General features: G+C 42.9%; 1 protein-coding gene across 3 annotated transcripts in view; it reads left to right on the top strand.

The window, feature by feature from the left end:
* BOK (BCL2 family apoptosis regulator BOK) overlaps positions 1 to 25,985 on the top strand; it is a 48,037-nt gene that overhangs the window by 16,624 nt on the left and 5,428 nt on the right. For all 3 annotated transcript variants that reach the window (XM_061636653.1, XM_061636652.1, XM_061636651.1), the window contains 2 exons: positions 8,899 to 9,027; positions 20,158 to 20,321. In XM_061636653.1, coding sequence (XP_061492637.1) covers positions 8,899 to 9,027; positions 20,158 to 20,321 — 293 coding nt within the window. The remainder of the gene's footprint in view (positions 1 to 8,898; positions 9,028 to 20,157; positions 20,322 to 25,985) is intronic.

The raw sequence follows: 25,985 nt of genomic DNA, 5'->3' as shown, positions 1-25,985 counted from the left end.
CAGAATCTCCTCTTTTACTTCCTCCTTCACCTCCTCTGACCATTCCACTTGATCTACCCCTCCTTTGTCTTTGCTTTCCTGTACGAAATCTGGAAGTTCAGGCCCACTTCCCTCAGGGAATAAGGTAACTTGCAACACCTGTGCATCCCTGGTATGGTAAGGCTTTAACATATTTACATGAACCACTTTGTTTTTGTTTAATTGGTCTGTGGTAATTACATACGTCACTGTGTCAAGCCTTTCTCTGATGGTATATGGTCCTTCCCAGTTAGCCTGTAATTTGTCATGTTTCCTGGGTATGAACGCCATAACCATATCTCCCACATCATACACACGTTCCCTGGCTGTTCTGTCATACCAGTAACTTTGCTTCTCCTGTGCATGACTCAAATTCTCTTTCACTACTTCCATCATTGATGTTAATTTATTGCGGAATTCCAATACAAAATCTACTACAGAAGTTTTGTACTCTCCCAGAGTTCCTTCCCATGAATTTTTTAATAGTTCCAAAGGTCCCCTCACTTTTCTAGTAAACATTAGTTCAAAGGGTGAGAAGCCTGTTGACTCCTGAGGGACTTCTCTGTATGCAAATAAGAAGCATCCCAAACGTTCATCCCAGTCTTGTGGGTGATCTTGAACATAGCTTCTTATCATGCCCTTCAAAACTCCATTGAATCTCTCAGTTAGCCCATTAGTGGCGGGATGGTAAGTAGTGGTCTTTAGATGTTTTAGACCACAACATTTCCACATACATTGCATCACTTCTCCCATGAATACACTGCCTTGATCTGTCAGCACTTCATGAGGGAAACCCAGCCTCATAAAGATTTTTAATAAAGCCTCTGCCACTACAGGGGCTTCTACAGATCTCAGTGCTTCTGCGTCTGGGTACCTGGTGGCAAAATCATCCACCACCACTAGATATTTCTTGCCATGCCTTGTGGGTTTGGAAAAAGGGCCCACCAAATCTATTCCCACTCTATAAAAGGGTTGTCCAATTATAGGAAGGGGCTTTAAGGGTGCCTTGGTCTTTACTCCACTCTTTCCCACCTTTTGGCATATTCCACAAGATAGACAATGTTGATTTACATCCTTGGAGATATTTGGCCAATAATAATGTGCAGCCAATCTCCTCTTGGTTTTTTTATTCCCAGATGTCCTGCACATGGGACATCGTGGGCTACCTCTAGCAATCTGGTTCTGTATTTGCTAGGTACTATCAATTGCTTCACTGGTTCACATTCATCCTTTCTCTCAGCAGGCATCCACAGTCTATATAAAATCCCATTCTCACACACAACTTGATTCCTCAGTTTGTCAGTGAAAGGAATCTGTTGGGTCAGGGCTTGTTCCTTTATCTGCTTCAAACTTATATCTTTATGCAGCTCTTCCCTGAATTGCTCTGCTTCTTCCCCAGAGACTACTTGATACAGTCTGTCTCCTTCAGCAGGCCTGCTAGTGGTTGCTATGGTGACCTGAGGCTGGCTAACAGATTCCACCCTGTTTGTTTCAGCCCCCCTTAATATGGCTTCTTTTTCTCTGCCAATTTGCTGTCTGGTCACTACATAGATCTTTCCTTGGGCGCCCATTACATCCCTTCCCAGTATTACTGGTTCTTGTTGCTGGGCATTAATGCCTACTTTATATCGGCCCTCTCGGCCTCTCCAAGTCATTTCCACCAGGGCCACAGGCAAACTTTCTGGTTGACCCCTCACTCCTTGGATAGTCACAGTTTCCTGAGGTAATATTACCTCAGATTTTATTAAATCTGGCCTCAGTAATGTCTGAGCGGCACCAGTATCAAGCAATGCCCAATAATTTGCCCCTTGTACACTCACTTTCTCTCTCAGACTTGAATCAAGGTCTGTTACTTCTGTCCAGTTTATCTGGCAGAACTGAACCTTTTTCACTGTTTCTAAAGCCTTGGGCTCTGTTTTCACTGTCCTTGTCTGAGCAGGATTACTAATGGGGTTGGCAACCTCACATTGAAAACGTAGGTGCCCCGGTCTACCACATTTGTAGCATAATTTCTCCTCACTTTTAGGGTACACAGATCCACTCTGGGGTGTCCTGTGCCCTTCAGATTTTAATGGAGGACTCACTCGCTGTGGTACCACATCCCTTCTGCCAGCACTATATGGTCTGGGTTTAAACTCTCTTGATGTTTTCCCCACCCAGCCAGTTCTATTGGAAGCGAAGTGATCCGCCAACTCTGTGGCCTCCTGCACAGATGTAGGGGAACGGTCTTTGACCAGGAGCCTTATTTCTGGTGGTAACTGATGGTATAATTGATCCAGTATCATGAGGCTTTTCACCTCTTCCACTGACTGAGCTTTGGCACTACTCATCCACTTTCCAAATATATCCATCAACTTTGCTCCCAGTTCCACAAAAGACCTCCCTGTCTGTATCTGGCAATTTCTTTTTTTTTTTACAATAATTTTTATTCAAATTTTCATAAAACATACAAAACAAAATCATAAAACATTCAAAGACAAAAAACAAAACAAAACAAAAATGATTAAACAAAAAAATAAAATGTTGACTTCCCATTTGTCGCAGATCAAATCAGTTATAGGTCTACAATATATAACAATCCTGTCTCTTAAATTATATTATAAAATCACTTTCCTCCAGTAGTTATCTTAATTAATCATCAAATCTCATAAACATTACTTTATTCTTTCCACAAAAAGTCAAAGAGAGGTTTCAATTCTTTAAGAAATATATCTATCAATTTTTCTCCAAATAAACATGTCGATTAATCCATCTCGTTAATAATAATAATAATCTTATTGTCATAACCATAGTCCAAATAAACATATCGATTAATCCATCTCATCAAAATCTGTTAGGTCCAATAATTTCAATAGCCATTATTCCATTATCCCTATTAATTCCATCTTCCATCTTCAATAGTCCTGTTAAGTCCAGTAATTTCAGTGTCCAATCTTCCATTATCAGTATTCCATAATAATCTTGCTGTCATAGCCATAGTCATATAATAAGAGTCTGATGGGAATTTCCTCTATCCCAAATATTTTCTTGCCATCAATTCTGAATAAGTTGCTGAAATATTGTTGTAAAGTCATATCTCTGTTCTTCTTTTTTACAAAATGCACTGGCTCATCTCTTGAGAGTTTTTCCATTGTCACATGGCTGCTGTTAATTCCATAGATTTTCTCTATATCAAGCTCCATCACGTCATTCCAGTCCAGAAGATTATCCAAGCCATTGATAACTTTATCTCTAATATCTTCATTAATTTCTTCAGAGATAACGTTAAATTCCAAACAGTAGATTTTATTTCTAATATCCATAAACTCCAGATCTTTTTCCAATTCCACATTTGTTCCAATCTCCAGGGCTTGTATCTTCCCTTTATTTTTTCTTTTCTCATCTCTGATCTCATTCTCCTCTCTCACAAGATCCCCTATTTCTTTAAGCTCCTGCGTCATTTTGCTCAGTTCAATTTTCAGCTCCTTACTGCCCTGTCGCAGGGTTTGTTTCGTTATCTCAATCTCATCCATTATTTTCTGAAACATAATTACTTCCAGATTCTCAGCCACTTTCTTGATTGCCATTTTTTAAAACCACGAAAACAAAGCAAAACAAAAATAAAGAAGAACCACTTCTTATTTCAGCAACAATTGGGTTAATATTCCAGGCTTGATGACATCACAGTATAAACAGAGCAGCCTGCCTTATCTCTCTATGTTCAAGAATACAAAACAAATTTAGTTCCCAGCATCAAAACAGTTAGCGGCGTCGTGAAGAAGCAGATTCGTCAAAATAAAATAGACCAAAAAGAGAATAGTCCCAGACAATATAATGTTCCTCGGAATAGAAATCCCTCTTCTGTGTATATCTTTAGAATGCACTTCCAGGACAGCTTTTTGCAATAGAAACAGAGATAAGCTGTTAATTTCGTGAATAACAGAGAAGAGTTATAACTCACCCAGAAGCTCTTTAAAGCTGATTAAATTGACAAATCTCTTTTTGCTGCAACAATTTAAACCAAGTAAAAAAAATAATAGAAAGAAGGGTGCTTGCCTGTTAGTCTGTTTTCTCTTTGAAGAAAAGATAAACGTATCGCATTAAACAGATAGAGCTTGTTCGGAAGTCCGTCCGGCATTGCTGGCTGGACCTTTTCTCATAAATTAATGAAATCCAGTCCTCCCAACAAAAACAGGCTTTTGAGGTTGATCTCTACGTTTCTCCCTGCCCGGGAGAAATTTCATCAGTCAAAAAAAAAATGTTCTGACTGATTTATATCTGAATAAGCTTCTTTTGAGGCGGGAGCCCATCTCAAAAGCAGGCACAAGCGAAGTCACCCTTCCCGGAAGTCTGTATCTGGCAATTTCTGAAAAGCTTTCTAAAATAATCAGGCCCCAGTCCGAATCTTTTAAACACTGCTTCCTTGAATTCAGCATAGGTGACGGGCCTGTCTGAGGGGAAATATTGGTATACCTCAGCCAATTCCCCTTTAATCAGGTTTGATAAATACTGCATGTATTTATCTTCAGGTAGCCCCCACAACTGAGCTGCTTTTTCAAAGGTGCTGAGGTAAATTTGAGGATCTTGACCAGGCTCATAGACAGCAAAGTCCTTTGGAGTAATTTTTATTTTTGCTCCATCTCTGTCCTTTCTTGTTTCATCAGAATGAAACTTCTCTCTTTCAAATTTTAACTTTTCTACTTGTAATTCGGCATCCACTGCTCGTTGCTTCTCCCTCTCCTCAAACCCCAATCTCATTCTCTCAGCTTCCATCTTCAATCTCTCAGCTTCCAACTCTCACTGTTTATCTTTTTCCTCAGCCTCAAAGACCCGCTGCTTTTCTTTCTCATCAGCCTCCCTCCTCAATCTTTCAGTTTCCAACTCATGCTCCCATCTTAACTTCTCTCTCAAATACTCTATATAAGCGGGATTGGTTGAGTATCCTTCTGGGGTCTCTTCTCTGACAGGTTGTTTTTGCTGGGCAGTTGCAAATCCTATTAGTGCTACCCTCAATTCATCTACCCCTTTACCCTCATGAGGTAAATTGAATGTTACGCACTTCTCCACCAGCTCCTCTCTTTTCATTTTTATGTATTCAGCCATGGTGTTTGAGTTCACTCACTCTTTGCCACACACTCTTTGCCAGTCCCTCTCACAAGAAATCTTGTTTTGTTATTTCTGTTTGCCACACAACTATTAGGGATTGTCTAGTATTCGTATCTCACTGCTACAGCCAACACCTGTGACGTAGTCTCCTTTGTCACCACGTGTCTTTGGGACTCTCTTTGGTTCGTATCTGGATTCTCTGTTGTTCGTATCCCACTGCTACTGACACCACATGTGGTGCGTCCTTCCCTGGCTCTCCCTGTCAGGTTCCTACCTGCTTGTGGTTACTGCCTGTCTCTAGGCACCACCAGGGACTCCACCAGTCCGGACCGCACTCTCTTATGATTTACCTATCCGCTCTAGCACAGATCTCAACAGATCCCCCTGCTAGGCAACCACCAGTAACGTCCCAATACTAGTATTCCCAGAGACTCTGAATACTGGTATTGTTATTCTCTTCACCGCTGCCACCATTTGTTACAGTTCCCCTTCAGCCTTGGTCATTACCTTACCCTCCCTTCTGGTCTGTGAAACCCCAGCCAAGGATCAGGCCTTTGGTAAACCAAATTAAGTATTTATTACAGATATCAAAGCTAACAAGATTAACAAGATTTCTTCTTAATGCACATAAGCATATGGTTTTACTCAATACTAATCCGAACTCCACCTCCCTCCTTCTTCACGCTCTCCTGTCAAACAACTCTCTAAACCCCACCAAGCAATCCACTCTTTCTCTTCTCCCCCCTGATTCCACTCTCACTCTTCCTTTTATACATTCAGCCATTTTAAACACTCAGCCAATCATCTCGCATTCTACTGCCCATTCACTCCCCCTCCTCTTTCACTCCACTTACCATGTATCTTCTAAAACAACAACACTTACCATATATACATTAATATAGGAACATCACAGTATACATGATTCCTTCCCCCATTTTATTCTCGCAACAACCCTGCTAGGTCGATTAGGCTGGTGAATAGAACAAGGTCACCTAGTGAACTTCATGGGGAGCAGGGGGAATGTACAGCCCAGTCTTCCCTGCCCTAGACTAACTACTACACCACATAGGCTTTCACGTCTTCATCTTAAAGCAAAGAACAGACTTGTGATTAATTTATATACCACTTAATGGGGAAACAAATCAAGGGAATGCCTGTGTAATAAGCAGGTGCATCTTCAAAAGCTGGCAGAATGCCAATAGAAGTGTGATCTCTCATAATAATCATGTTCTCAAATATGGAAGATAACATATTATCCGCCCTGGGCTCCTGCTGGGAGGAAGGGCAGGATATAAATCAAATAATAAATAATAACGCATAAGGGTCCCTGCTCCTATCCTATTTGTGCAGTGTGATGATGATGAAGATGAAGAATTTGTTACCTAGCCTTCACCCTACGGTAAGGTCCCAGGGTGAGTTACAATTTAAAATACAACATTAAAAATAGTTTAAAACAAATTACAATCCCAAAAGTAGGGTTGGTCATAAAAATATACATCTCAGGTGTCAAAGGTAAAGAAGTGTGTCTTCAGCATTCACCGAAAACTGTATAGTGAAGGTGCCAGACACAATCTATTGCAATATCCAGTAGATGCTACTTGTGCACCCACATTCTGCACAGCATCCACAAGTGTGACTTTCCCCTGTCATAGATTGTGGCAGGGGTAGATGCAGTATTGTGTAACAGAAGTGCTGTTTAGGGGAAAGTTGCACGGAGAGCATACAGTCAAGGAGAAACAAATACACATTTATTGCATTTGCCTAATAAACTTGCTTTGCAGAAGAGCCCTTGAACTATGTAACTAGTAGTGGAGATGTGGGCTGCAAAGCAGCTGGTGAGAGCACCAGTCTAGCACAAACACATTTGCGGCCACTTTTATTATTTACTTCGCTGCTTGCGTTTGAAAGTCCAAGTAAAGGAGTGCTCATAATGTGGTTGTAAGACTAGACTATGTAACATGGGAACGACTGGACATGTACATAGGAAGAGCTGCTTCATATAAAGTCAGACTGTTAAGTCCACCTAGCTCAGTTTTGTCTATACTCACTAGCAGCAGCTCTCAGGGTTTCACACTGGAGCCTTTCCCAGCCCTGTGAAGAGCTGTTGGGGATTGAACCTGGGACCTTTTGCATGCAGCTCAACTGCAGCTGGTCTCATGACCTGCAAAGCTTCTGGAGAATTCTGTTAAGTTCATGTGACTTGAAACTGACTATTCTCCTACTTACAAAGACATAAATCTCTGGCCAAGTTTCAATCTTTCGCACTTTCCAGCCATTTTTTAAAAAGTGCCTAGGAATGTTGATAATGGATGTGGCTTCTCCTGTTTGATGCCCTTCTCTTACACTTGTGTGGGAAGGATACAGAATCAAGAAAAATGCTCAGCACACTTGATGCTTGGTGGGCTTGGGGATCCCTTACAATAAATTCAGTAAGGCCAATGATCTGGAAGGGAAAAAACCTGTTCCAGGTCTAAATAGCCATGTCCTTATTAGCGTGAAATAGTTGGTGACATACTTAGCCTGCCTGATTTATACTTCACAGCTTCAGGCAGGCCCTGTGCTTCTGTCATGTCCCAGCCCATGAAATACCTCTTCTTTGATAAATGGTTGACAGGGTGTTGAAAAAGGGTGTATCTCGTGAAAGCTATGAGACACTCAACATATCCACATCTTGCCTGGGGTCAAAAAAACCAAAACCTTTTCTCTAACTCTCTCTGAGATAATGCATCATTCTGAGGACTTTTTGAAGCCACAGAAGCCAAATTTGAGCAGAGAATCAATCCGTTTATTCATTAATTTAAAGCATTTGATAGCACATTCTTGAATTCAGAAAATACTCTTAGGACGGTGTACAAGAGGAATTAAAAATAAAATGAAAATCCAGGCAGTTTAGCAGCGCAACACAAAACAGACAAGCAGAAAACAAGTATCATATAAACTTGTCCCATTTCTCTTATGCTGATGCCCCATCATTTTTCTAACTGGTAACTAGCGTACATGGAGTCACATGAAGGAAGCATCAGTGCGTTATGTGGTTTGGGTCTTGTATGGCCACAGTAATCCATGCCCTGATTAACAGCACCCAGACTACACTACTGCAGTGTATAGTATCCATATTACGCTGCCTTTTGAAAACTTCTGAGAAATATCACTTTCTGTTAGTTTCTGGGCACAATTCAAAGGGTTTGTTATGGCATATAATGCCTTGAGCTGGGACTTGGGTATTGAAAAAACCACTTGCTCCCATATGAGTTTTCCTGTTCTTTGACATCCCCATTGGCCTGTTATAGTGCTGGTACTAGAAATCAGGCTGGTGGAAACTGGAGACAGAACTTTTTCAGTAGTGCACACTAGCTTGGGAAAACACACACACATGGTGCCAACTGAGGAATCTCTACCAAAGCTTAGTCACCAGGTTAAGACTCTTCTGTTTAATAGTGTGCTTAATGAAAAGTAGCTGGTGTGTTTTCAGCTATTCTTTGCTTTAGATTCTGTCAGGTATTCTACTGTTTTGTTATGTTTTTAGAAATTTGTATTGTGTTTGTGTTTACTCTAAGTCAGGGCTTACAGAACTTGTGGGCCACCAGCTGCTGTTGGACTCTGCCTCCCATCATCACTGGCCAATGGCCATGCTGGCTAGGGCTGATGGGAGTTGGAATCCAACTATATCTGCTCTCTAGCTTTGGAACACCGTCATAGGTTCCCCCACCCTTGTTGTAAGCCATCCTGGGAATGTTAATTGAAGGGTGGGCTACAAATATTGAAAGCAAGTTCTTTTTGTGTGTTGTTTTTTAGGTGATGAGCTGGAGTACATCAGGCCCAACCTTTACCGGAATGTTGCACGGCAGCTAAATATCTCACTGCACTCAGAAACTGTAGTAACGGATGCCTTCCTGGCGGTGGCGACTCAGATCTTTTCTTCAGGTACTGCCCTGCAATCCACAGAATGGGCGAGGGAATGTGGGGAACAAGAAATGGAACAAAGCAAGATGTGTAAGCGCAGGCATGTTTAAGGTTAGCCGGTTGGGTGGGGCCTATTTGGCAAACAATCCTGGCTGTAAGCAGTTTGGCACTGAATGCTGCACTAATGATTTAACACAAAGCCATGTATGTTTATTTTTTCCTCCTATCTCACTCTCCAAGTAATGAGATGCTTTAGCCTCTCCCTGTTTCTCTTCTCCCAGTAGGGGAATCCCTTTCATTTCAATCTTTGGATCACTTCACTCCCAGCAATGATTGACTTTGGTACACAGAAATCTATTTGTTTTTCTAGTTTCTTCATCTTTTTAGTTCCTGGGATCGAACACACAGCTAGCTGCCAAGTTACTGCCTCACTCCACAAAAGGCCTTCCAAAATTCTCTATCCTTTGTGTGGGCAGGGGAGCAGTTGGTGGTGGTGAAGGACACCATTTCACCAATTTTGTCTTGTGAGAGGAAAAATTCTCCAACAGTTTCGCATAGCTGGGGCTCACTATTATTGATAGCAATGTCACAGTTTCTTTTTATCTAAGGCTGTTTTGTTTTGTTTTTACTGCCACTGTGTTGGCATCATGGCTGCCATTTTGTGTCCTCCACAATGCCCTAGACCTAATTTTTTCCCAGGGCCGTATGTGTGGTGGTGATAGGAAAGGTGAGAATGTTTGGAGAAAATACATTAAAGTAGTCTTTTTTCTAGAGGTGTGAGAAAACAAAAACAAAAAAATCTCAGGAATTCTTTTTCAGAAAAATGTCTTCTGAGAAAGTTTGGCTCAGCTCTACTCCATTGTGTCTGCTTTTCCTGCTGTGCAGGGCAACCAGTAATAATAATAATAATAATAATAATAATAATACTTTTATTGTTGTTGTTATTGTTGTTATTATTATTGTTATTATTAAGATGGGTATGTGTGAGCCAGATATAGTGTTCTGACATCTGATCTGACTTGGACTCATTGAGTTGATTGATTTGTTCTCACTAAATTATTTCCTCAAAAGGGCACTCCAGACTTCTTAAAAATACTCTGATTTGCTAAGCATAAATTCTGGATGACAGAGTAGATAAAGTGACATTTTTAAAAAAAATATTATTTCATTGGACCAACTTTGACTGGTGAAAAAACTGGTGTTCACTATACAGGTTAATTTCCCCCCACTGTTAATTGATAGCAGAAGGATTAATTTTGTATTTTTCACCTGCCTTTTCTCTGTTAGGCAACTGCATTGTTTAAGACGGGTGGGGAGCCTCAGGCCTTTGGCCAAACATGGTTCTCTAGGCTTCGCTATCTGGCCCTCAGGACTCTCCCCAGAGCATGCTCATCCCCAGGCCACACCCCCTCTCAGAAAGCCAGATTCCTCCCCAGCGCTGCTATGCAACCTCCCCGAGTGCTGTTGGCTGGATGGAAAGTGTCCTTGAATTGTAGTCATGCCTCTTGCTTGCCTGGATAGAGGATGGAAAATCATACATTGGGGTAGGAACCTCTGACTTCTGAGTGGCTGGAAGGTGAAAGTTATGTCCATTGCTCCACTCAGTTTTTGTCTCAGGCCCCACTTATTACTGGCATGCAGAAGGCTGCCCACAAGGGAGTGTGGCCTTCATGTTTACTGCTGAGTAAATATGTATAGGATTGTGCTGAAAATGTTACTGAGGGATCCTTCAGCAAAAGAAGCAAAACACATGGTATTTACTAAACAAGAGTCTGACCCAACATATCAGCTGTTACTGCATTATCTGGCTCATTTATTTTCCACTTTCTTTGTCCCTATTCAGCAAAAGCCTCTTGGATTTTCTAGGAGTTGGCCCTGGATCTCTAACAGTCAGACCTGCTTCCTGTTTAAATTTTATATGACACATGAGCCCACTTCTAGAGGAGCTGAAAGGAGTCACAGCTTTGCTGGTTGGCAATGAATGCTAAAATGTCTGTAAGGATAAAAAAAACCCTCTTTTACCATGCTCAGGGATTTCTGTTCATTCTTGAGAAGGCTGAGGTTGGTTCCTAGTTCTTTATTTCTAATTTGCAGGAAACTTGCATAAGCAAGTTTAGATCCAGCACTGTCTATGTCTGTCTGTGTGTAGGGGTGGAACTGGAGTGTCCCCTTATCTCTAAGCTTGGCCTGGAAGCATCATGTGTTAAACCACATTGTAAAAAACAATGCTTTGGAATGGAGAGAGTGCTGCTGCATCTTAAAGGGACCAGTCTCATGTTGATGCATGATATGGGAACTTCAAACCTATCTGGGGGTGTAAGTGCATATGCACAGTTCCTTATTCTGCCCGCTTGTACAGCTCTATGTCAAGTAAGGAACTAGGAATCCACTCCAGACTCATTCTTTCCTGTGGATTTTCAGCCTCCATTAGTTGACAGACCGGGGGAATGTTCCCAGATTCTCTTCCCATCTGATAGGCCATCCAGAGCCATCCCCTGAAAATGTTGTGAGCAGAAATGAAACATGCAGTAGTCATTTGAAATGAACGCTCTGACTCCAGCTTAGTTTCCATTCTCTTGTATAAAACTCACCAAGTCCTAAAAATGACTAGTACTTCCCATCTCATTGTTGTGAATAGCCAGAAGTAAAAGAGTACAGGATTATTGCATCTTGATAGGTGAGGAAATTTCAGTAAGGTGACATTCTGTCATCTAGATAGATTAAATGAGTAGGTGCCCAGACCTCTTTTGCATCTTGCCATCCTAGCTGTTAATCAAGTGACCCATTCGGGCTTTTAATAAGTGCATGACATAATCAGTGCCATTTTTTTCTGAGATGGTGAGGCTTTATTGGTAAGATCCAAGCGACAGAAGGCTTAATGTAGCAAAATGAAGAGCCAGTTGTGCCTCAGCCAAACATTCCACTCTTTGAAAAATCAAGGTCAGGTTCAGCAATAAAAGACAGAAAACAGCTGCAGGGAGCATTTTCAGGAATCTGACTTTAATATTAAATTTTTTTACTAGTGGAATGCTTGTATGAAAACCAATCCTCTCCCCACCCCAAATAATATATAAAAAACATTTTTCTTCCAGAAAATAGGAGTATGGGTAATTTACAGTACAAGCATATGCATATTTATTCAGAAGCAAATCTCATCAGTGTTCAGATGGGCTTGCTTCTAGTTTGGTGTCCATGGGATTGCAGGTTTAATCTTGCAGGGACATTAAGTTGGCTAAGATGGCGACTGGTTCAGAGGTGATAGCTTTGTGCTCTGGTTCGAAGCTTGATGCAAAAGGCATGTATGTTATGTTGGATGTGAAGTGTATTTTGTATACGTGTATTTTATTTTGGGGCATTTGCCAAATATGTATGTAATATGTATGAGTAAGCAGCAGGGGCCTATGTCTTTCCTGATTGTTACTCATCTGGTGTTGAGTGTTGAGGATTGAAAAAGACACCAGCGCCTGCTTCATATGTGATGACTTGTCCACGTGCCCTCCATTCAACTGCACCCACTATGCCCCATCACAGTATGGCTAGGTGCAATATTTACTTAAAGCATTCTTGCCCTCCAGTTTAGCTGCAAGGCTCCTAGGATGGCTTACAAAGTTCAGAAGGTTGTAAGCCTTAAAAGATTCTAAAAGACATGACACAGGAAGAGAAGAGATGGGGAGGGAGGAAGATATGTACCAGTTCTGAAAAGTTACAGTTGAGTTCTTAAAATCACCAGCCAGGATGGAAACAGTCCAAGAACCTTGATGGGAATGGCTGCCACTAGGTCACAGCTGAGGGAGGACTAAAGGCAGCTGATGGAGTGACTGCTGCCAATTGAGCCATGGGAAAGTATACTCTGATTTTTAATTTTTTGAGTTCTTAGCCCCAAAGTGCAACATCACTATAGTGCTGCTATGTACCCCAAGAGGCACAATTCACCATCTGGGAGACATCTCCTGCCTGACTCAGACTCAGCTCATAGTGACAGGGGAATGCAACAAGATAGAGCCTAGGGCTACCAGAGCCACGCTGTAAAACTGGGTTTGCCATCTCACACACCCCAGTATTTCTCAGTTGATTGATTCTCCAAGGATAGAAACCCACTCACTGTTCTGCCAGTTCCAGTGTGTCTCCCCCCATCTCTTCTGAAAATGGGCACACAACGCTAGTCAAACCACACCCCTTTTTGCTGTAAAACCTTGTGGGAGCAGCTCGAGTGTTTTTTTAAAAGAATCAGCTTCAAGAGATTTTGCAACTGATCAGCAGATCAACCAGTTCCCCCTCCAGGTGTGGCCAGTGGAAATGCTTTGCTCTGGCAACAGCCTATATGCATGGAATTTGTGCTTCTCCACCAACATAGTTGACTTGATTATGCCCTTTCCTCCTCCCTGCCAAACCCTGCAAACCCCAGCTACTCATGCAGATTTATAAACGTATGCATGTGTTTAGGCTTGCCACTTGCTCCTAATCTTAAAGTCTAATTTCTTGCAAAGGAAGACTGTATTTTAATATATTAAATAAGGTACAATTCCCTCAAATATGGAAGAGGTGGCAAGTCAACATACAGAATGCTGAGTTTGGATTTCCTGAATGTGGAATGTGAAGATATAGACAGTGATTCCAGAAGGAAGAATAGGAGTTTGCTTGTGGTGGCATGTAAGGAAGGAAACAGAAAATAAAATGCTACATTTGTTAAGCTTAGTCTGAATTCAGATAATTATTTCCGAGAGGCCTAGGCCTCTGAATCCAACAGGTACCATCACTTCTCTGGCCAAGAGGACCTAGAAACCCTGTGGCCAAAACTGAAGGTGCTCCACCCAGCTCTCCAACAATAACAAATGCTCTTAATATGCTTTCAGCCTCCCCAATTGTGTAAATAGGAGGGTGTTGTTTAAGAGTTGCAAACCTTGAGATTTTTCCTTTTTTTACCTCTTTCAGTGCATGTTAAATGCATGGAGCTGTGAATAAACACAGAGAGATGATTTTGACTACAAGGTCAAGAGTGGCGATAGCCCTCTTCCTGTCTTTGTACTATAAATCTTTAATATTGGGCTTGATCTCAAACTTCCAATGGATATCTGTGGGAGCTGCTTGCTTTGGAATCCAGAAAACTTTGGGTAAGGTGTTTGTTTAGTCTGGACAGTCTTAAAGAAAGCTGAGCTGCTGCTAAAGGAGAGCTTTCACTGTGGGAAAGGACTCTCAACACAATAAAGCCAACTTCAAAGCATTTGCTGTAAGCTAGCCTAAAGGAAAAGGCTTTCTAAATAGGCAGTGTTGGACAACTATGTACTGTGTCCTGGGGCGAGATAGAAATTAAAGCTTCCTGTCCTGGGCCAAGGTAGTGCCCTGAACTGCTTCAGTGATCACTTGGAAGAGGAGGCTTCTTCCCTTCACCCCATTGCCAAGTAAAAACTATGCTTAGGGTGGCCATGTTCCTTTATTTGAAGAGCTGTCAGAGCACTGTCCTCTGTCTGAAAGGCTGACCAATCCAAGAGTCTCCAAGAATCTCCCAATTTTGCAATGCAGTTCTCCAGCCAAGAAATGTGTACAGAAATGCATATACTAAGATAAAGTGTGCATAAAAATGCATACATGAATGAAACGAATATACAAAATGGATTATATAGGGAAAATATGCTTGTGTGTATTAGGCATGTACACATACACATATGTAATATTACGTCTGTAATACATATGTAACATTACAGTAGGCATATAATATACACATGCCTATATACAGTATGTATATATTAGGCAAAATCACATTAAAATGTGTATATTAGCAGAAATTAGCATTAAAATGCAGATGAATTTTCATGAGGACTTTAAAAAAACCCTAATGGAGAACTGAACTTGAGCTTGGAAAAATGAGTAAATGAGAGGAAGTGAAATCAACATCTTTCATAGAATCATAGAACAGTAGATTTGGAAGGGGCCTAAAAGGCCATCAAGTCCAACCCCCTGCTCAGTGCTGGAATCCAATTTAAAGCATACCTGACAGGTGGCTGTCCAGCTGCATCTTGAATGCCTCCAATGTTGGAGAGCCCACCACCTTTCTAGGGAATTAGTTCTTTTGTCGTCCCGCTCTAACAGTTCGGAAGATTTCTCTATCCCTGTTCCTTCCCTACTGCCTGCTGCCTATTCAGTCTGTTTTCCAGGTGCTAACAGTTGATGGGTAGTTTCAAGTCTCCTGTTCTCCCTTGTTGGGATAAATACAGCTGATCAAAAGTTTGTTTTGGGATCCAAAAGGAGAATTGTATACTTTGATAATAAAGTTGAATAGATGTATTTATTTAGCTAAGGGAAATGTGGTTTTGTGAGTTTGGAGGAGACATACCAGATGCATCCTTCCACATGGCTTCCCGGAGGCTTTTCCAGCAGCTGGGAGGCCGATGCAAGGGGGAGCCTCTGTCTAGTTGATTCACATTTGTGTTATCTTTCTTCTGGTCAATTCAGTATATTTACATCCCTCACCTCCACAGCTGGCTTCCATCTGGCTTCTTTAAGAAAACAGAAGAAGAGACAGCTTTTTTGGGGGGGGGTCATTGCTTGCCAGCTTTGAAACAGATTTGTTTTTAAACTCAGCTCTGTGATGGGCTGGTGTACACAGACATCCCTCCCTGTTGGTTTTTCTGTCTAGTTTCTTCTTTGCTTGCTTTTATTAGGACACATACATAATGATAAAGAAGTGATGGTGTTCTTGAGAGCCTATAAAAATAACAGCTTGTTTTTGCCCAAATGGCTTCTGAATTGGTGGCATTTTTCCATTGGATGCAAATTGCGGCTGCTTGCTGTATGTGGGCAGTCAAGGGGAAGGCAAAAGAACAAGCAGGCTATCTGTGCCCTATCTGTGAGCTCCTACATCTTGGTCAGACACAGCCCCAAACCTGTGCTCCAGAATATTGTTATATGGAGGAAAGATGGTCATGGTAGACATAAACAAAATAGGAAATTGCCTTGACTTTGTTAGTCATCGGAAACAATAGTGTTGTGTCAGCTTAAAGGCAAACACATTTATTGTGGCTTAAGCCGTCGTGGACTAGAATTAATTTCATCAGATGCATCAGTTCAAGTGGACTCAAGTCCATGAAAACCTATGCCATAATAAATTTGTTAGTAGGGACGCTCAAATATTTTGTTTAATCTGTATTTTAGAGCAAACTGACCTTACTCACACTTTCCTGGCTTCGTTGAAGTTTTCCTTAAAAATAATGTAAATTTCCTTGCTGTTTTTTTTTTAAATCTTTACAACAAGAACCAGAGATTTGGATTCTGCCTACAGGAGGGAGAGTTTGTAAGCACCATGTCACCAGAGACCTCAATTGTGTTTTTTTTTTCTTGTGATGGTACAGTAGCAGTCTTGTACCCCAGTCCTAAATGCATTTATTCAGAAGCAAGTCCCATAGGTTTCAGTGGAGCTTATTCCAAGAAAATATTGTTGGCATTATGACATTTTGGCTACATCAATTTATTGTATTTTCATTTTTTAAATTTGAATCCTGCTACAGAGGCTGTGCTGAAAACCAGCCTGTAAATCTTTTTTTTTTTAAAGATTAAATAAATGGTACTCACCATGCTCTATAAAAAGAATGGGTGCTGCTTATATTTAACAGGATAAGATAAGGAGATATTTTGCATTCAAAAACAGACAGCTGCCTTGAAGGCTGTTCAGAAGAACCCTTCTGCTTTGGTGAGCTGCACCAAGATGGTTCAATTGAACAGTCTTTGAAAAGGAACATAAATATTTCCTGGATTAAAGATGAATTTTTAAATTATATTGGGAACGCCAACTTATGTAGCTGTCTTTGCTTGGTTTCTTTACAGTAGTAATTAAGTAATTGACCTGTTCTTTTTGTGTAGATCAGCCTACCCCAACTGCTGCCTTCAAGATGTTTGTAACTACAAGTCACATCAGCCCCAGCCAGCATGGCCAATGATCAGGGACGATGGGAATTGTAGCCCAGCAGTGGCAGATTGGAGGGCACCATGTTAAGGTTAGGGATGGGGGAGAAATTCCATTCAGTTTGCATTTAAAGCCGAATTGACCAAATTTGCACTTTCCAAAACAATATGAGAACTGAAACACAAACTTGCTTTGAAATTTGCACTTACCTGAATTTTGTGATGCAGTTGTCCAATCAAGCAAGTCCAATCAGATATCAGGGGAAAGTGTGCACAAAATGAATATATTGGTGAAGATAACATACAAAATGCATTATATTAGGATATATTGCTTGCAAAATGTGTATATTAGTCAACACTGCATACAAAAATGTATTTATTAGATGAAAGTTGCACTAAGTGCTGCAGAAATGTGGAGAACCAAATTTAAGATTAGAAAAATGAGAAACTGAGAGAACTGAAATTGACAGATCATTCTATCCCCAGTGAGGGGAGGCTGGTGTAGAGAGGTAGAGCCTGCTCTTTGCTGTTAGAACAAAGAGGGAACATAGAGAAAGGAAACTGGTCCAAGTACCACCTCACCCTTAGTGGGCCTGTCCAGTTTCTATATGTGACTTATTTGCGCTGAAGAGCTTCAGTGGGAGGAGAGCAGTTGTCCAATTCTGAGGGCATGGGTAGGGTGGGGAAGACAGTACTAGCTCTATTAGGAATGGTTGGAATAGTCCCTGGAGGGCACTTCTGTCTAGCTCGTGCATTTTTGCACAGGAAGCTCCACAGCAGGCCAGATTAATTAGCTGATCAGTATTCCACTCCCCCGCCACAAACTGCTCCCTGCACTTCCTTCACCTCTGGTGAGCGTAGGCAGCAGATAATGAGAAAAACTGATAATGGTTTAAATTTCACATTGTTTTCCTACTGAACTATATATTGACTATACAGTATTCATGTATCATACATCATTTGGTGCATTCACCTCGCTAGATTTGTTCTTTCTTTTAAATCTTTATTATAAGAAACACATAATATTGCAAAATAACATATACTGCATCCTCTCTAGCTGTCTTTGAAATTAAAAAAAAATCAGCTGGACTTTGTAGTAACCAATTAGGATGGCTCCAGGATGCTATCACCAAAATCAACAGAGGGCGGTGTAGGGGCAGGAACGATGACATTGCCACAAATGCAGCTTGTGATCTAGGACCGTGTGACACTGTAGAAACATCTGTGGAACTCTCTCTGTCTCTCTCTGTGTGTGTTTGTGTGGGAAGTTTCCCACACTCCAAACAGTGCAAGACCATGGACTCATACACTGTTCTGGAATGGCTGGTGCCCTTTATACTATGATGCTTTAGGTGCCTTTCTCGTTCGCTTGTACAGCCCTATGTTCTAGCACACCACAGAGAGCCATAACCTAGGAAAAGATTGTTGCTCCAGGATGCCCTTGATTTCAGAAGGAGAAGCCAGTCAGGTAGATAAGCAGCTAGGTAGCTTGTGTTGGGTCTGACATCAATCCCTGCCAGCCAGATAGGCCAGGGCAGGCTGAAGCTATCCATATTAGGACATCAGGGAGTCAGATGTTCTGAAATGGTGTTATCCACACTCAAAATTAGGGCTACCCTGGCATGTAGTGTTGGAAGGCTGGGGAGGGGCTATTGCTCAGCAGCAGAGCATCTGGTTTATTAACTGCATACTGGATTATTTATGGTATTTTTATCCCACTTTTCAGGCTATTTCCCAAAGGAGGTAACATAAATTTAAAAGAGGCGGGCATGCTATCAAACTTACAACCCAAAAAGCTCAGTGGTTGAGCATCTGCTTTGCATGCAGAAGGTTCCAGGTTCAACCCCTGGCTTATCCAGGCAGCGCCGGGAGAAACTCTGTCTGAAACCCTGGAGAGCTGCTGCCAGTCAGAGTAGGCAATACTGAGCTAGATGGACAAATGGTCTAACTCAGTATAAGGCAGCTTCTTACATTCTGGTTTCAGTTGGAGCTGCTTCTCTGGATAATGGGGCCAGGTTGGTCTCCTCCTTTGCATGCAGAAGGGCTCAGATTCCGTTAATGGCATCTCCAGTCAAAATGATATGGCAGGTGATGGGAAGGACCTCAGTGTAAACAGTACTGTGCTAGATGAACAGATAGTAAGGCCTGCGTAGGGAAGGCAGCGTCCTCACTGGGAAAGCATGGAATAGCTACAATGTGTGACAGCAGCCCAGTTCTGTCTCTGTACAAGATTCTGTGCCAATTCCCACCAGTGCAGTGACTACTGGGTAGAAAACAGCTGGCATGCCAGCTTTAGGTGGGTAAATGGTGGTGAATGTCACCCCACAGTTACTCCATAGTGCATTGAATAATGCTCACATCATGGGTCAACCAATTGCAGAAGAAGAGTCTGTAACTGCAGAAGCAGAGACAGTGAATCCTGGTGACAGCATCCCATCAAGCAGTAAACCTGTAGATTATGCTGAATTCAGTCATTCAAGCAATATCTCTTGACGGTCAAATGGTGGCCAGATTACTCTATAATTTTAGAAGGTTGTATAATCTTAGAAAGGGGTGTGGCTGTGACTATCATGAAGGGATCCTGCTCTTCTGAATTTGCCACCACACAACTGCATAAATGTCCCATTAGGGTATAGATGGGTGCTGTGCATCTGTTGCTGTTCTTTACCTTCATGGGGGAAAGAGATGATGTGATTAGTAATGGTGAAGGCTACAGGTGGGACCTCAGTGCCGCTTTGAAAGTGTTGTGTTTACCTAACAGGCTGATACCAGTTTGAGCTCATTCTTTGTCTGCTAGCTGCTGCTTTTACTAATCCGTTTTCGCCCCTCAGAAAAAATACTGATATTAACACTGATATTTTTAAAGGAAATATTGATAATTTTAAAAGAAACACCTATATTTTGAAAAGTAATACTGATAAATGAAAGGGAAAAAATGATAGAATTATTGTTCTTAATAATCAATACTTTAGAAGTGGATTTTTAAAAAAAATCCATTTTCAAAAATACCCATGGAAAATCACTACATAAAAATCTAATCCACAATGATAGAGTATAAGCAAATTAATGGAAAATTGGGTACCAAATCTGAATTGGGTAGAATTCTAGCACATCCCTAGTGAAGGCATTTCCACAAAAGATACAGAATACAGTTTCTTACAGCTGGATCAGGACCTTTTCTCCACTAGTTTCATAGCAACCGTCTGTTGAAATTCTCCTACCTCCCTCTACACCCCCACCCCGCTCTTCCTGCAGGCATAACATGGGGGAAGGTGGTGTCTCTCTATGCTGTGGCAGCTGGCCTTGCTGTGGACTGTGTGAGGCATGCCCAGCCAGCCATGGTCCATTCCATAGTGGATTGCCTGGGAGAATTTGTACGCAAGACTTTGGTGATGTGGATGAAGAGGAGAGGCGGCTGGGTAAGCAGCAATGAGCAAATGTGCAAGTTATGGAAACATTATTGGCATGAGTAAAAGCAGAATGGTCTTGTGAGCTACCAGCAGGCATAATGCAGGCGAACACTGGAGAGAGTTCCCATTTATGGAGCTTTGTTTACTCCTTTGAAGTATTTTTACCCTGCTGTTTGGCTGAAAAAGGCTCCCAGGGAGAGTTCCGAAGATCAATAATGAGTTTTTCCCATCAGGTTTATACTCTAAAAGACACAAGAGAAAAGGAAAAAGGATTGTGGGGGAGATAAAAAAAGCAAAGAGGCACTAGTTCTTAATTACAATGACCAGCTGGAATGGCAGCCAATCAAAGAGAGGAGGAGCCAAAAGCTGCTGATCTCACAGTAGAGCCGACAGAATGGGTCTGCTTCCTTTCTCTCCGTCAGCTGTAGCCTGATCTAATGGCTGCTGTCAGGTGATAGTAGATGGGGGAGGAACTTGATAGAGTTGGCTTCTCAAGCGACTCTGATTCACTTTACTGCATTGGCTATGGCTTTGCCTACCCATCCTTCAATCTGCTCTTGTCCTGCAGTGGTCTTGACTGTACTAGCTCTATACTTCCTACAGCTTTGTGACTGATCTGCAGCAACCCTGAATATCTTTGCTTCCATCAAGCTTCCAGCACAATTCCACTCACCTCATTTGTTTCTGACTTGCTAGCACCATTTCTGTGAATCCAGTTTTCATGCCTTAAAGGCATGAGCACAACATTGCTTAAGGCTGTTGCAACATATATATGGTATGAGAGAGTAGGGATGGGTGAGGATTTCTATTCAGTTCGCGTTACAAGTAGAATTTATCAAATTTGCACTTTCTGAAACAATATGAGAACAGAAACAAAGCCATCCTTCAAACTTTGCACTTATTTGGATGCTGAAAAGCAGTTTGCCAACTAAACAATGTTTACAAAAATGCATACATTAGAGGAAAGTGCATACAAATAAATATAGGGGTGAAGATTATATGCAAAAATGCACTATATGTGTACTTTACTTTTACATTATATGTGCAAAAATGTGTACTTTAGTCAAAACTCCCTACAAAAAATGTGTTTATTAGGAGAAATTTGCACTAATACGCTGGAGAATTTTCATGAAGATTAAAAAAAAATTGCAAAATGCTGCAGAAATGTGGAGAACTGAATTTAAGATTGGAAAAATGGGAAACGGAGAGAACTGAAATTGATAGGTCTTTCCATCCCTATGAGAGAGGCTCACGTGCTATTAAAGACGCTGAGGGGACTCCTGGCCAGTCATGGTTCACCTGATATGGGCAGACATCCTTGAAACCACACATTACGGTTTTTAGCCCGCCTAGGCTAAAAAATGTAATGTGACTGTGAACTGGCCATTGTTGTGGGCATGTGGTTCAAAGCAAGAAAACTCAAAGGTAAGAACAAAGTTGAAAACAGCCTGTGATTATGCTTCCTTATATGGACAAGGATGATACTGAGGACTTCTGAAAAATCATTTGATTCATTTTGTCATCATAAGTGGCAATGCACAGCAGTGGGCCTTTGGGCCTGAGAATGGATGGGCACAATGGCCAGCTTTTTAAGTCTTGTGTGGTGGTGTTGGTGGTGTTACAGGATTTAGAACCCAGTTGCTTGGGGGCTGTCGGAAGGCAGAGCTGGGGTCCCAATCCCGGGGAGCTGGATCCCGGAGAGTTGGGAGAAGAGTATTCGGATGGATGGCAGAGGGAAGGGGGAGGAACTTCCCCCCTTTGGAGCGAAGACGAAACAGAGGAACTGCCAGTGATAAGGTCGCTTAGCAACGGGGAGCCTGAGCCCTCCCTGGACATTCTCACGCCTCCCCCTCTTTCAGGCTCAGAGCAAGAGGGGAAAGAGGGAGGGCTGCTCACAGCCGAAAAGCGGGGAGGCAGTTTACCATCAGCCCCTCCCCTATCCCCCATCCTGGAATCGGAAACTTCAGGAGAGGAGGGGGTGATGCTTCCCCCCTCACCGCGCACACGCAGACAGCTGAAAAGACAGGAGAGAAGGGGGGGAAGGCGGGCAGTACCTGAGGGGCAGTTAAGGAGGAGCAAAAGATTGCGCGCCCGTTTGGCCCCTTCTTAAAGAACAGGCGGGAAGAAGTCCCTTGCTCTGTCAACTTTCTCCCAATGCCGCAGGACCTGTATCCCTGTATTGCTTCATGAGAAAACGCAGTCTTTGTTTGGACATTACCCTAATAAAACACGAATTAACTACAGCCGTTGGTCTGGTTCCTGAGTCACATCCTGGGCCTGACAGCTTGACAGAGCCACCTAAATCACCCTCAACGCTCTCTTCACTTGACTGGGACAAGATGTCAAAGGGAGCAGCGGGGGGGACGAACCCCACTTCTGAGACGGAAGAAGTGGAACTCTTGAGGACTAAGGTAGCTGATTTGCAGACGGATGTTCAAGCCCTGCTAGCAGCAGTCAAAGCGCTGAAGACGGATAATCAAACCTTGAAGGCCACGATAGACCAGATGCGAACCGCCCCTCCAGCTGCCGTAGTAAAGGTTCCCATTGGATTGCCCCCAAAATACGCGGGACAAAGTGATCAGTTGGCAACCTTCGTGGCTCAATGTGAGTTATATCTGGATGTCAGGCACACGGAATTTCCAGACGATGGGGCTAAAGTAGCTTTCGTGATTAGCCTTCTGGAGGGAGAAGCTGCAAAATGGGTGACTCCGTATCTCGTGAGAAAGGATACTGTCTTAGGAAGGTACAGAGGATTTATACAGGAGATGACCGAGATGTTTCAAGACCCGCAAAGGGCTGAAACAGTAGCGCGGCAACTAGGCGCTCTGAAGCAAGCTAAAGGGACTGTTTCCGAGTACACTAATGCTTTTAAAATTCTGTCCCAGGAAACTGGTTACAATGACGCCGCCCTGATGTTTATGTACCGGAGTGGATTAAATGCTGAAATCCTGGATGAGTTGGCCAGGACCTCCCCCCCCCGCTGACCTACCAGGGCTCATCCGGCTATGCCTACAGATAGATCACCGGATGGAAGGAAGGCGCCTGGAAAGGAAGCAGGAGGTCCCGAGATACTCAGCCTCGGCATCCCGCAACAAGACCCTTCCCACTGCAGGGATGGCAGGTAATGCAGCTGAGGGACAGGGAGGGGCTAGGCCAAGACTGTCGGAAGAAGAAAAGGAAAGACGACGCCGGGAACGTTTATGCTTTTATTGTTCAAAGCCGGGCCATGTGGCCAGAGACTGCGGACTGAAAGGGGGGAAAGCCGAGCCGTCGGGAAACTAGAACACCCAGTCCACGTGCAGGCCGGTGGACTGGGGGCAGTGTTGTATAAAGGCCCCCCAACGATCCAACCTCCCTCAAAGGGGGTGTTGGTCTTGCCTATTCGGATTACAACTTCCAGAGGAGTGGTGTTTAATTCCACTGCCTTAATTGACAGTGAAGCCTCCACAAATTTTATTGATGCAAAGTTAGTCAAGCGTCATGGAATTTCCCGGTGGAAACTGGACGCTCCCCTAGCTGTGGAGACTATCGATGGGAGACCCCTGAAGTCAGGAGGGGTGACACAAGCCACGGAGGAAGTGAAACTTCAAATCCCTGGGCACGAAGAGTTCATTTCGCTATACGTGTCAGATCTCTCAAACTTTGAGGTGATTCTGGGAATGCCCTGGCTAGCAAAGCATGAACCCAAAATAAGTTGGAAGGAGGCAGTGGTGTGGTTCACCTCACAGTATTGCCAGGAGAACTGTCAACCTGAAGGAATCAAGAACACCTTAGCGGGGGCAGTGCAAGAGATCGAGCAAGTGACCCTGCCGCCAAAATATGAAGAATTCAAAGATGTGTTTGATGAAAAAGAGGCAGAGACTTTACCCCCCCACCGCCCTTACGACTTTGTGATTGACCTAGTGCCAGGAGCCAGCATCCCATCAGGGAGAATCTACTCTCTCACAGAGAATGAGAGGGAGGCCCTGAAGGAATTCCTGGATAAAAACCTGAGGCGAGGATTCATACGCCCCTCACAATCCCCTGCTGGAGTGCCACTATTGTTTGTGAAAAAGAAGGGGGGGAACTCAGACCCTGTAACGACTATCGTGCATTGAACCAGATCACCATCCCCAACAGCTACCCGCTGCCCCTGATCTCAGAGTTGCTGGACCGACTGCGCTCTGCAAAAATCTTCACGAAGTTGGATTTGAGAGGAGCGTACAATCTGATCAGAATGAAGGAGGGAGATGAATGGAAAACAGGATTCTTGACCGCTTACGGACAGTATGAATACCTGGTCATGCCGTTCGGGCTTTGTGGAAGGCCAGGAATTTTTCAAAAATTCATGAACGACGTGTTTAGAGACTTGTTGGACACATATGTAATCTGTTACTTAGATGATATCCTGGTGTTCTCAAAGAACCAGGAAGACCACGACCAGCATGTGAAGACGGTGTTGAAGAGACTGAGAGAAAATCACCTGTATGCTAAGTTAGAGAAATGTGGATTTGACCTCAAGTCTCTAGACTTCCTTGGATATCGAATCTCAGCGGAAGGCGTGGAGATGGACCCAGGGAAAGTAAGCTGCATATTGGACTGGGGCCAACCTGTCACCAAAAAGGATGTACAATGGTTTTTGGGGTTTGCCAGTTATTACAGAAAGTTCATTCCAGGGTTTTCCAAATTAACAGCTCCTCTGACTGACTGTTTAAGGGGGAAGAAGAAGTTTCAATGGACAGAGAACGCCACCGAGGCCTTTGAGGAGCTGAAGAGAAGGTTTGCTACTGAGCCCATTCTGCGCTTTGCTGATCCGAACCGCCCTTTCGTAGTGGAAGCAGATGCTTCAGATTTTGCCATCGGGGGGGTCCTGCTACAATTAGACCAAGAAGGGAAGGAGCTGCACCCCTGTGCGTACTTCTCTCGGAAGTTAAAGCCTGCAGAGAAGAACTACACAGTTTGGGAGAAGGAGCTGCTGGCCATCAAGGACTCTTTTGAAAACTGGAGACAATACCTAGAGGGGACCTCTCATCGAATTGAAGTGCGCTCCGACCACAAGAATCTTGAAAGCCTCCAAACAGCCAGAAAGCTGAACCAGAGACAGATAAGATGGTCCCAGTTCTTCACTAGGTTTAACTTCCAGATTACTTACCATGCCCAAGCCAAAAACCAGAGAGCGGATGCCTTATCCAGACAGCCACAATACAAAGAAAGTGAATCCGAGGACCAGCCTCAGTACGTAATCCCGCCAGAGAAATTAACGTTGGGAGTATGCCAGCCTTCATGGGAAGAGGAACTCAAAAAGGCACAACAAGAAGATGCAGACATGCTAAAATATCAGCAGGAGACGGGACAAGGTCAAGACTCAGAAGTAACCTTTCACTGGAGAAATGGACTGTTATGGTTCAAAACCGCCAGATATGTGCCAGAAGGGGAATTAAGGCTCAGAATCCTACGCCAGTGTCATGATTCCATCACAGCGGGACACTTTGGGATTTACAAGACCATTCAGAACGTGGCCAAGGACTTCTGGTGGCCTAAAATGCGTCGGGATATTGAGAGTTATGTAAAGTCCTGCTCTGTCTGTCTGCGGACAAAAACACAAACAGGGACACCAGCAGGACTGTTACAACTGTTGCCTGTCCCACACGAACCCTGGAAGGACCTCTCCATGGATTTTATAACTGATCTACC

Source organism: Rhineura floridana, chromosome 7 (genome assembly GCF_030035675.1).
Source record: "Rhineura floridana isolate rRhiFlo1 chromosome 7, rRhiFlo1.hap2, whole genome shotgun sequence".
In the NCBI taxonomy this organism is placed as follows: Eukaryota; Metazoa; Chordata; class Lepidosauria; order Squamata; family Rhineuridae; genus Rhineura; species Rhineura floridana.
The sequence above is the reverse complement of the archived record's forward strand: the minus strand, read 5'-3'. Positions and strand labels throughout refer to the sequence as shown.